The 11,526-nt window shown below is 40.3% G+C and overlaps 1 protein-coding gene across 1 annotated transcript; it reads left to right on the plus strand.

Annotated features, from left to right (window-relative positions):
• The first annotated feature begins 5,851 nt into the window (after nucleotides 1-5,851).
• On the plus strand, nucleotides 5,852-11,526 carry DNAJC19 (DnaJ heat shock protein family (Hsp40) member C19). The gene is made up of 6 exons (XM_052641575.1): nucleotides 5,852-6,006; nucleotides 6,740-6,791; nucleotides 6,880-6,953; nucleotides 8,909-8,988; nucleotides 9,649-9,719; nucleotides 11,033-11,526. Exons 1-6 carry the CDS (start codon nucleotides 6,004-6,006, stop codon nucleotides 11,101-11,103), a joined length of 351 nt encoding a protein of 116 aa, XP_052497535.1. The 5' UTR covers nucleotides 5,852-6,003; the 3' UTR covers nucleotides 11,104-11,526.

Raw genomic sequence — 11,526 nt, forward strand, 5'->3', positions numbered from 1 at the left:
TTTTCTTTCCATTCTCTCTTGAATCCACTCCAGTCAGACTTTTGTCTCCATCATGTTGCAGAAACTTTTCTCATAAGTATCACCAATGATGTCTAGTAGTCAATTCTCTGTTGTTTTTTATTGTGACTATTAGCAGCATTTTATACAGTTCCTCCACTGAATACTGTCTTCACTAGGCTTCCAGGACACCACACTCATCTGGTTTCTGGTTAACTGTTTTCAGTCTAATTTTCTGGCTTTTCCTCATCTCCCAAAATTTCAAATATGAAAGATATCAAAACAGTGCTTATCCCTCTTCTCGATTTCATCTGTTTCATGGTCTTGAAGATCATCTATGGACTGATGACTCTCAGATCTCTCTCCTGACACAGGACTTGCATATCCAAATGCCTACCTAAAACTTTTTGAATATCTAGTTGATATTTCAAATTTAACACAACAAAATCTCCCACCCCCTACTAGCTGTTCCTGAAGTGTCTCCAGTCCCGTTAAGTGGCAACTTCAGCCTTTCAACAACCCAAGCCTACTGCTTGGGAATCACTCTTGAATCCTTTCTTTCTCTCACATACTACCATCTCATTCATCAGAAAATCCTATCAATTCTTCCTTCAAAATATTGGCTGGAGTCCAGCCACTTCCTTCCACTTCCACTGCTACTATCATCTCCTGCTTGATTGCAGCAATCTCTTATAACAGTCAACATTCATGCTGGAAAGAGATGGCATTCCCCCAATGGAGTAACTAAAGAAATTTTAATTAGGGACTGTTAACGAGGATACAGACAGGATTAAGGGAAATCAGCAAATAATGATCAAGTGCTTAGTGTCCAGCATGGCTCTGGGGGCCAATGGAATTATTATTACCCTTAGACATACCTGAAAGAACAAGGAGTGGGAGTAATTACCTGAAAACACACACACAACAGGAACTGTACTCTTCAGTGGACAAACTCAGCCAGCCTTTGGCAACCACCAGAAAGGAAGATGGAGAAATGAAGACCATGAACTCACTCTCCTCCTGCTTTCTGATTTACTGATCAGACATAACTAAACCCCAAGCTAGAAGACAAGGGAGTCCATTGATGTAGTCCATTAACTTCAGCCTCCTAGCCTCCTGTGCTCCTCTGGGAAACAGAGCAGAACGGAAAACAATAGAGAGGGATCTTGGGGGGCGGGGAACAAATGTATTTGGCAAAATATCCTCATCTGCAAAACAGAAATAAATATTACTGTTATGAAGTGAAATAATCAACATGAAACATTTAGCACAATGTCTGACACATGATTTTTGGGAAAGAACAAATTTTATATGCGTGGCATTAATTTCCAAAGGTGGATTTTCATGGAGTGATGCTTTCCAAACTTCAGATTATGACCAATTAGTGATTCAATCAGTTACCAAGAAAGTTGGAGATAAATTTCTTCTCCCAGAATATGGAGGCACCAAAGTATTTCTAGTCAACAAAGACTGTTTTTCATTTAGAGGTGGTGACATTCTTTAAAAGTGTGTGCTAAGTCACGTCTGACTCTCTGCGACCCTACGGACTGCGGTCCACCAGGTTCCTCTGTCCATGGGATTCTCCAGGCAAGAATACTGGAGTGGGTTGCCATGTCCTCCTCCAGGGGATCTTCCCAACCCGGGGACTGAACCCGTGTCTCTTGTGCCTCCAGCATTGGCAGACGGGTTCTTTATCACTAGTGCCACCTGGGAAGCCTGTAGACTGAAATAAATCACTATTGAATTGGCATCTGCCCATTCCACTGAAATATTTCATCATGTAAATAATTTCCACGTCTCTCCTTTATAATAAACTGATGATGGCACCCCGAGCACGTGGAGAGCATCTCCAAGACCACCCCAGGTTCAATGATTTGTGGGGGCTCACAGGATTCAGCACATAGCTGTACTATGGCTGTAACTTATTATAGCTGGAGGATACAAGCCAGACAGCAAAGGGGAAAGGCACGGGGTGATAGTTGGAGGAGACCAGGTCCTGGCTTCCAAGAATCATCTCCTAGTGGAGTCACATAGGATGCACTTGGTTTCTCCAATGACACATAGTGAGAGCACATGTGAAATGTTGTCCATCAGGGAAGCTCATTAGAGATGTGCAGTTTTTATTGAGGGCCTGGTCAGCAGTGGCCACAGGACTGGAAAAGGTCAGTTTTCATTCCAATTCCAAAGAAAGGCAATGCCAAAGAATGCTCAAACTACCGCACAACTGCACTCATCTCACACACTAGTAAAGTAATGCTCAAAATTCTCCAAGCCAGGCTTCAGCAATACGTGAACTGTGAACTTCCTGATATTCAATCTGGTTTTAGAAAAGGCAGAGGAACCAGAGATCAAATTGCCAACATCCACTGGATCATGGAAAAAGCAAAAGAATTCCAGAAAAACATCTATTTCTGCTTTATTGACTATGCCAAAGCCTTTGACTGTGTGGGTCACAATAAACTGTGGAAAATTCTGAAAGAGATGGGAATACCAGACCACCTGACCTGCCTCTTGAGAAATCTGTATGCAGGCCAGGAAGCAACAGTTAGAACTGGACATGGAACAACAGACTGGTTCCAAATAGGAAAAGGAGTATGTCAAGGCTGTATATTGTCACCCTGCTTATTTAACTTATATGCAGAGTACATCATGAGAAACGCTGGACTGGAAGAAACACAAGCTGGAATCAAGGTTGCCGGGAGAAATATCAATCACCTCAGATATGCAGATGACACCACCCTTATGGCAGAAAGTGAAGAGGAACTAAAAAGCCTCTTGATGAAAGTGAAAGAGGAGAGTGAAAAAGTTGGCTTAAAGCTCAAGATTCAGAAAACGAAGATCATGGCATCCGGTCCCATCACTTCATGGGAAATAGATGGGGAAACAGTGGAAACAGTGTCAGGCTTTATTTTTGGGGGCTCCAAAATCACTGCAGATGGTGATTGCAGCCATGAAATTAACAGACGCTTACTCCTTGGAAGAAAAGTTATGACCAACCTAGATAGTATATTCAAAAGCAGAGACATTACTTTGCCGACTAAGGTCTGTCTAGTCAAGGCCATGGTTTTTCCTGTGGTCATGTATGGATGTGAGAGTTGGACTGTGAAGAAGGCTGAGCGCTGAAGAATTCATGCTTTTGAACTGTGGTGTTGGAGAAGACTCCTGAGAGTCCCTTGGACTGCAAGGAGATCCAACAAGTCCATTCTGAAGGAGATCAACCCTGGGATTTCTTTGGAAGGAATGATGCTAAAGCTGAAACTCCAGTACTTTGGCCACCTCATGAGAAGAGTTGACTCACTGGAAAAGACTCTGATGCTGGGAGGGATTGGGGGCAGGAGGAGAAGGGGACAACAGAGGATGAGATGGCTGGATGGCATCACGGACTCGATAGATGTGAGTCTGGGTGAACTCTGGGAGTTGGTGATGGACAGGGAGGCCTGGCGTGCTGCGATCCATGGGGTCGCAAAGAGTCGGACACGACTGAGCGACTGAACTGAACTGAACTGAACTGAGTGGACTGCACACTTAATGGGTTTTCTGGATTTTTTTTTTTTAATAGGAAAGATGAGCATACATTTCAGGAAGCAAATGCAAGTACTATCTCAAAAACATCAATTTCCATTAAGTTCAATTTAAACTCACATTAAATTCAATGTGTGTGTGTGCACATGCACATTCAAGTATGTATTTGTTTCCTAGAGTCACAAGCTAAAATGTATTTCTTACTATTAATAAGAGTCATGGTCAAAAAGTGTTTGAAAGTCACAATTCAGGACTAATTCTAGATACTCCCTCTAAACTCTCACTTATTCCTCCCCCAAAAGTGACTTACTTGGTTGACAAATTTGAGAGGAGAAATTGAGTAGATGTGCTTGAGACTTTTCTCATTATCTGGTCATTCCAAGTCCCCTCTACTGTCTTCTCTTATTCTCTGTGGTAGCCTAAATAATAACCCCCAAAGATACCAAGTCCTAAAACCTGGAACCTGTGAATATTACCTTATATGACAAAATATTTGCAGCTATGATTAACTTAAGGATCTTAAAATGGGGATATTATCCTGGATTTATACAGGTGGGCCCTACATGCAATTATATGTACCCTTTAAAAGGGAGGCTGTGAAGATTCTACAGGCAGAGGAGAAAGGCAACATGAAGACAGAGTAGGAAGGGATTTCAAGATACAGACCTTTCTTGAAGATTGAAGTTATGCAGTCACAAGTCAAGGTATGCTAGCAGATACCGCAGGCTAGAAGAAACAAACACTGATTACTCATTTATCAGTCAGTAGACTTTTTTAAAAATTGCTTTTAAGGGTTCTTCCCATGCCCTTAGTGTGCTTGCACTCATGAGTGACATGTCATGAGAAGTGGGAGGAACTTTGCACTCTGACTTCCCTCTGATCTTCTTTAGTAACAGCTACACACTGAGCGATAAGTATGTATACAATACACAATATACATCTCTATCCTTACAGAAACTTGGCAAGATAGCTATCATACTCTTGCTTTACAAATGAGAAAATGAAGAATTAGGAATAACTTGCCCAAATGCACATAAATAGTAAGTGACAAAGACAGATTGTGCATCTAGTTTGATTTGCATCCAAAAACAGCTATCTACACTTCAAGTGTCTCCCTATGTTGTCCACCTCTGGTTTCCTAAGTCTAGGCTTGTGTTCCTCAAGCAAGCTACATATCATAGCTTGTATATACCAAAACCATATGTAACAGGAAGTTTTAAACATAGGAACTTTAAACTTTTTTCAGGCCAATTTGATCCCAAGGTCTTATGTCTTACTTATCTTTTGTAGTTGTTGGGTTAAGAACTAGATTTTAAAAAGGCAAAAAAGGAAGACGTACACTTAACACTAGGATCTCAGTTTGGGATAGTTTGTTAACAATAAATTTCATTACAGCTCAGGGCTGCCTTGGAGATCCAAATACAGAATCTTTTTACAGAGGAGGAAACCAAAGCCAACGAATTCACATATTTGTCTAAAAACCAAAGAGCTCATCAAAGCAGAATTTTATTGCAATGTAAACAGACTTCTGATACTTTCTAAGTGGGAATTAATTCCAAATTTATTTTCATTATACAAACACACTGCAAAATTTTCATTATTGTCTCCGTTGTTTTTCTCTTCCCCTTTTATGTATAGATACATGATACCCTGTAAGGCAAAACCAAACATTACTTTTTATTTTGAAAAAGGGAGTAATCTTAAATAGCATTTTTCAGGTGAGGTGATTCTGAGATCCCATGATCAGAATATTAACTGTCCTTAAGTGGTAATTCCATTCCACAAAACCAAACCCCAAACATTCACACAAGTTCCCGTCAAGTCACGTATTTAAATAAAATTATTTAAAAAAAAAAAAAAAGAATCCCACAGAACCCCGAAACAATATGGCTTGCTCCTTTGATTTTCTAGAACATCTTTTTGCTATACTGTATCGCCACATTTATTTGGCTTTATGGTGGAATCGTAACGGCAGGTATATGGATATTAATTACTCTTGACAGTTACAAACAAAATAAATTCCAAGTGGAGGTGCTAACATGTAAAGAAAGAAAAACGTTCAGAGCGAAGCTACACAGTATTTGCTCATGCTCTTCTATACCAAAACCCCTCCCGTAGGAATTCCCATATATTCTAGAACCAGGAGCAAAGAACAAAACGGGGCCAGACTTGAAGGACAAAACGCCAAGAAGCCCTACCTTTGAACCCGATAAGGAGGTGACCCGCCCACCCACCAACCAATCCAAAGTCGCGTTCTCCACCACCCACTGCATGAGCGACCTTTTCCTTCCCGTCTGCGGGCCCACTTTTACGACAGTTTTCCGACCTAGTTTACGGCCGCCACTACCGTATTTCCTGGGGCGCCCTTGCCTAGGTGGTTTGTAAGTGCTGGTGGTGGCCGAATCGCTTCGTGAGAGAGGCATAAACTTGGTGGGCTGGGATGAACCACGCTCCTGGTGGAGGCACGGGAACCGAGCAGGTGCCATGGTGAGTTCGGCCTTCCGGCCTCTTGGGCGATCTCAGGCCCAGTTCTCAACCTCTGCTCAAGGCCTGGGAGAGGAGCCGATGTCTCCCTAATGCGACTCTGAGCTGGGGGTGTAGCGCCTGGGGGAGTCGCCTTCTCTAGGACACAAAGCTGTTGGCTCACCGCTCTCGGGCCTTTGTGCCTGCAGTCCCTAGGGCTCGGAGATAAATGGGAACGCATTTGATTATACCTGCCGTTCCCCTCCATCTCGTCGCAGTCTTATCTACATTGCACTGTCTTCCCCCTTTTTTCTTGCTGACTGACACACTTCTCGATTCCTATACATATTTGGCGGAAGGCGCTATGGAAAGCTAATCTTTGTTAAGCTCACGTATAACGTTGAATCAGAATTTACAGGAACCCTCTGTAAAGTTTTTTCTCTGGCAGAAACTTTATTTCCATTCCTCTTGATTGAATTTAAATGTGACTTCACTTTCAAGGGGCAGGAAATCATCCATTGTTGTAAAAGTAAATAAGCAAATCGACTTGCTTTGTTTCCTCCCGTAGTGAAAGCCCCATACCTTTACAACGCATTGGATGTAAAATTTGCAGGATCCTTGGGCGGAGTATTTTCATCCTCAAAGTTGTTTCTCCCGTTGAAATAAAACTTGTAGTGAGTTGAAATGCAAGAATGGGCATGATAAGGATAGGGGGAGAATGAGAGAAATAAATACTTACTCTGCTTCCCTTTACCAGGCCAGTACAGTGGTAGCAGTTGGACTGACCATTGCTGCTGCAGGATTTGCAGGTTTGTTTATGGTTTGGGGATAGAACTGAAGTAGGAGACGTTGAGGACTTTTTAATTATTTTAATTATTTTGTTGCTTTTGTGTTTAGGTCGTTATGCTTTGCAAGCCATGAAGCATATGGAGCCTCAAGTAAAACAAGTTTTTCAAAGTCTACCAAAATCTGTAAGACTTATTTAGCACTTTTGCTAATTCTTTGCTGTGTATGAAGCCTAGAGCCAGACATCCGTGGCATTCTAAGTGATTGCTTTAGACCCCTTCTCTTGTTTCCTACAGGAAAGGTTTAGAAGTTCTGAGCTTTGTAATGGGGCTAAAGAATCAAATGTTACATATGATGAATTTGGGGAAGAGATGTTAACAGTTCTAGTATCATGAAAGGTAATGTCACTTTATTGTTCATATGTGATTACCTTCAGCATCATCTGCTCTGATCACAAACACAGAAGGATCTAGGGATCTGAAGTGACCCATGGTTACTGTGTGGCCGTGGCACTCCATAACAGCTTACTTGGATAACACAGCAGTTAATTGGGCTCTGGGGTATGACTGAATGTGATAATACCCTCTGTGGTCAAAATTCAGAGTGAATATGATTTTGACAGTCTGTAGAGAATTGCCTTTTATTGTTGTGATTGAGTTACATAATGGGTAATGGTAGGCTTTACCAATAGCATTTCTGACACATGGAGGTCAATGGACCTAATAGCCTGATTTTCTTAGTACTATCTTAAAGTCTTGTTTTAGTAGCTGCCTTGAACCTCAAAATATCCTTGAGCAACTTGCTCAAAAGATCTCCAGATCCTATAAAGCACTTGTTCTAAAACATTTAGTCATAGTCTGAGATCAAGTTTTTATTTGAACATGGCTAGCTTGGAATATCTATATGCAGGTCAGGAAGCAACAGTTAGAACTGGACATGGAACAACAGACTGGTTCCAAATAGGAAAAGGAGTACATCAAGGCTGTATATTGTCACCCTGCTTATTTAACTTATATGCAGAGTACATCATGAGAAACGCTGGGCTGGAAGAAGCACAAGCTGGAATCAAGATTGCCGGGAGAAATATCAATAACCTCAGATATGCAGATGACACCACCCTTATGGCAGAAAGTGAAGAGGAACTAAAAAGCCTCTTGATGAAAGTGAGAGGAGAGAGTGAAAAAGTTGGTTTAAAGTTCAACATTCACAAAACTAAGATCATGGCATCCAGTCCCATCACTTCATGGCAAATAGATGGGGAAACAGTGGAAATAGTGGCTGACTTTATTTTGGGGGGCTCCAAAATCACTGCAGATGGTGACTGCAGCCATGAAATTAAGACGCTTACTCCGTTGAAGAAAAGTTATGACCAACTTAGACAGCATATTAAAAAGTAGAGACATTACTTTGCCAACAAAGGTCCATCTAGTCAAGGCTATGGTTGGTTTTTCCAGTGGTCACGTATGGATGTGAGAGGTGGACTGTGAAGAAAGCTGAGCGCAGAAGAATTGATGCTTTTGAACTGTGGTGTTGGAGAAGACTCTTGGGAGTCCCTTGGACTGCAAGGAGATCCAGCCAGTCCATCCTAAAGATCAGTCCTGGGTGTTCATTGGAAGGACTGATGGTGAAGCTCAAACTCCAATACTCTGGCCATCTCATGTGAAGAGTTGACTCATTGGAAAAGACTGATGCTGGGAGGGATTAGTGGCAGGAGGAGAAGGGGACAACAGGGGATGAGATGGCTGGATGGCATCACTGACTCTGTGGACAGGAGTTTGGGTGAACTCCGGGAGTTGGTGGACAGGGAGGCCTGGTGTGCTGCGATTCATGGGGTCAGAGTCAGACATGACTCAGCAACTGAACTGAACTGAGCTTGGAATAATCTTCCCTGCACTCTCAGAAGAACTGGCTTTGCGGCACCGTTATTTTGTCTTGTCTTTGACAGTTTAGGTTGTCTGGTGCGGTGGGAGGTTGGAAATGGATATTTAATGATCATTAAAATACCTGTTGCTACTTATAAGCTAAAATACCATAGGAATTACTCTTAAAAGTTTTCCGCTGGTTCTGTGAACATTTATAGACATTTTTTAGCAACTTTCAGTTTGATAATCTTTTCCTACAAATGCATTTCCTCTTTCAGGCCTTCAGTGGTGGCTATTACAGAGGTGGGTTTGAACCCAAAATGACAAAACGGGAAGCAGCATTAATACTAGGTGTAAGGTAAATTAATTTCTTACATTTTTAATATTTTTCTTTCAAATTTAGAGCTGTAAGCAACTGTAAGAGAGACCTTTTATTAGTAGTTATTTTTTATTTTTGGCCACACTGTGTGGCATGTGGAATCTTAAGTTTCCCAACTAGGGATCAAACCCATACCCCCTGCAGTGGAAGCAGGGAATCTTAAACACTGGACTGCCAGGGACTTCCATCTATTATATACATTTTTTTAAACCTTCACATTCCCTACAAAAGTCCAAAGAGAAGGCCCACTGACACAGAACTACATTTTAACTCACTGGAGGTAGGTTTTTCAACAGATCATCAGTACTCAATGTTGTTCTCTATAATTGAGTGACAAATTTTGTGGTGAAAATTCTTTCATTTCCAGATACTTAAAGATGCTTTCCAATAACAGGATTGTTGAAATATAGTTTCAAGTTCAACTCAATTTTTGAGAATACCTTATTTTTCTAAGCTCTTGTTTAGTTCTGTGATTCAGAATAGTCATCTTCCTTGTGATAAAGAGGAGGCTCCTAAGTAGCTTTTCATAGTTTTATTGACTTACTCCAGTTTCACAATTTTCAACTTACCTTTATAGTTTTTTAATGTGATCCAGAACTAGTCTGAAGTAAACCAATACCTTTTCCTTTTTAAAATTAGCCCTACTGCCAATAAAGCCAAAATAAGAGATGCTCATCGACGAATTATGCTTTTAAATCACCCAGACAAGGGTATGTATCATTAGAGTTAACACATTTTGTTGGGGTGACTAATTGTTATTAATGGGATAATTTTATAGCTAAATCTTGGTTGTTGTAAGGAAAATGCTTTGATTTGTTTGGGAGCATTGTCTCCCAAGCTGGGTCTACTTGCTGTTTTGGTATCTTAAAAGAATAAATACTGAGTGGAAAATTTACTTATAGACTAATAAGCAGATCTAGTAACTACTTCATTTGGAAGTAGTGATAAGCATTAACCATGTTTTCAGACCAGCAGTTGTGATGTATATTAAATACTGCTAATTACTTTTTGGGGTGGGGCGTGAAGGGTGTCTACATTCTTAAGGAAAATGTTGAATTTCAGTTAATGAAACTAACAAAAACTCCCCCCCCCCCCCGAATCCATTTAGACTTTTTAAACTAGTGGTTACCTAGTTAGAGATAGGATATATTTATTAGTTTCTGATGCACTTCTAAGCAGACTAGGCTCTGTTGAAAGATCAAATGGAATACCAAAATATAGACCACAAAATCCATGAATCAGTGTTTAAGTCCTTTTACTTTCATGTGAGGGGTCTCTCATTAAAGAGTTTTGGCTTCAATGGCGTGGTAAATATTTGGTATTTGACTGCATAACATCTTTTACAAAACTTAGCTGGTATTAACTGTATTCTTGCCTGTATCCCCATGGACAGAGGGCTACAGTCCATGGTATCAGAGAGTCAAGACATGACTGAGTGACTAAGCACACACCAGAGAACTTGATTCCTTAGGTCTGGGATGGAACCCATATATTTGCATCTTAACTAAGCTGACTGACTGCTTGATAATTTGGGGCCACACTTATAAGACTCACTCAAATCACAGCTCCAGTTTAGTAGGAAAGCAACTGTAGGTGATACCATGAAGGGACTGTTGATAACTGGAAAAGGAACTAGACTGAGGTCTTCCAACAAAGCTCAGAAGCCTCTGACAGTTTCTGATTTTATAATAACAATACAATAAATAAGTGTTCATTTATGAAAAAGGTAACTTACACTATTTCAAAGTCACATGAGTATTTTTTAAAATCTCATTTCTGTTTAAGCTTTTTCAAAAGGTGCCATTGTGTGTGTATAAATCTCCCTCATCATTTCCCATTGATCAAATATATTAACTGTTTTTAGTCATCCAGTTCCAGTGTCAGCTATTTTTTAAAAAAATCAAAACTTCATTTCTGCTCATTTCATCTTAAACAGGAGTTCTTGAAACAAAGTAATAGCTTTTCACCAGGCAGAAATTGGAAAATCCAATATAATAACTATTCTTTTTCTTTCTTTCTATAGGAGGATCTCCTTATATAGCAGCCAAAATCAATGAAGCTAAAGATTTACTAGAAGGTCAAGCTAAAAAATGAAGTAAATGTATGATGACTTCAAGTTCTTATTCTCTTATGCGTACCAGCTTTTTATAATAAAATGCCTCAAACCTACAAATTTTAGAAGTTATTTAGCACAAGCTAAATCAAACCCTTGGTATAAACGTTTAAATTTGAGGATTTTAAATCAGATCATAGGTTAGTGTTGTTCACTACTCATTTGACAAATAATTTGGTACCTATTTCAAGACAAAGTGAACAGTCTCTGCCCTAAAGGAATCCCCAATCCAATGGAAGACTGATAATTAAAATGTGATAAGTATGATATTAGCACAGGTTTAGTAGGGACTCATCTCACTGGGAAGGAAGGCTCTTCAAGGTAGGGAGGACTCCCTAGTCACTTAGAACCCTGAATTTTAAAGTGAGTTCAGCCACAACTTTAACCCAAGAAATTGATGTATT

Source organism: Budorcas taxicolor, chromosome 1 (assembly GCF_023091745.1).
Source record: "Budorcas taxicolor isolate Tak-1 chromosome 1, Takin1.1, whole genome shotgun sequence".
NCBI lineage: Eukaryota > Metazoa > Chordata > Mammalia > Artiodactyla > Bovidae > Budorcas > Budorcas taxicolor.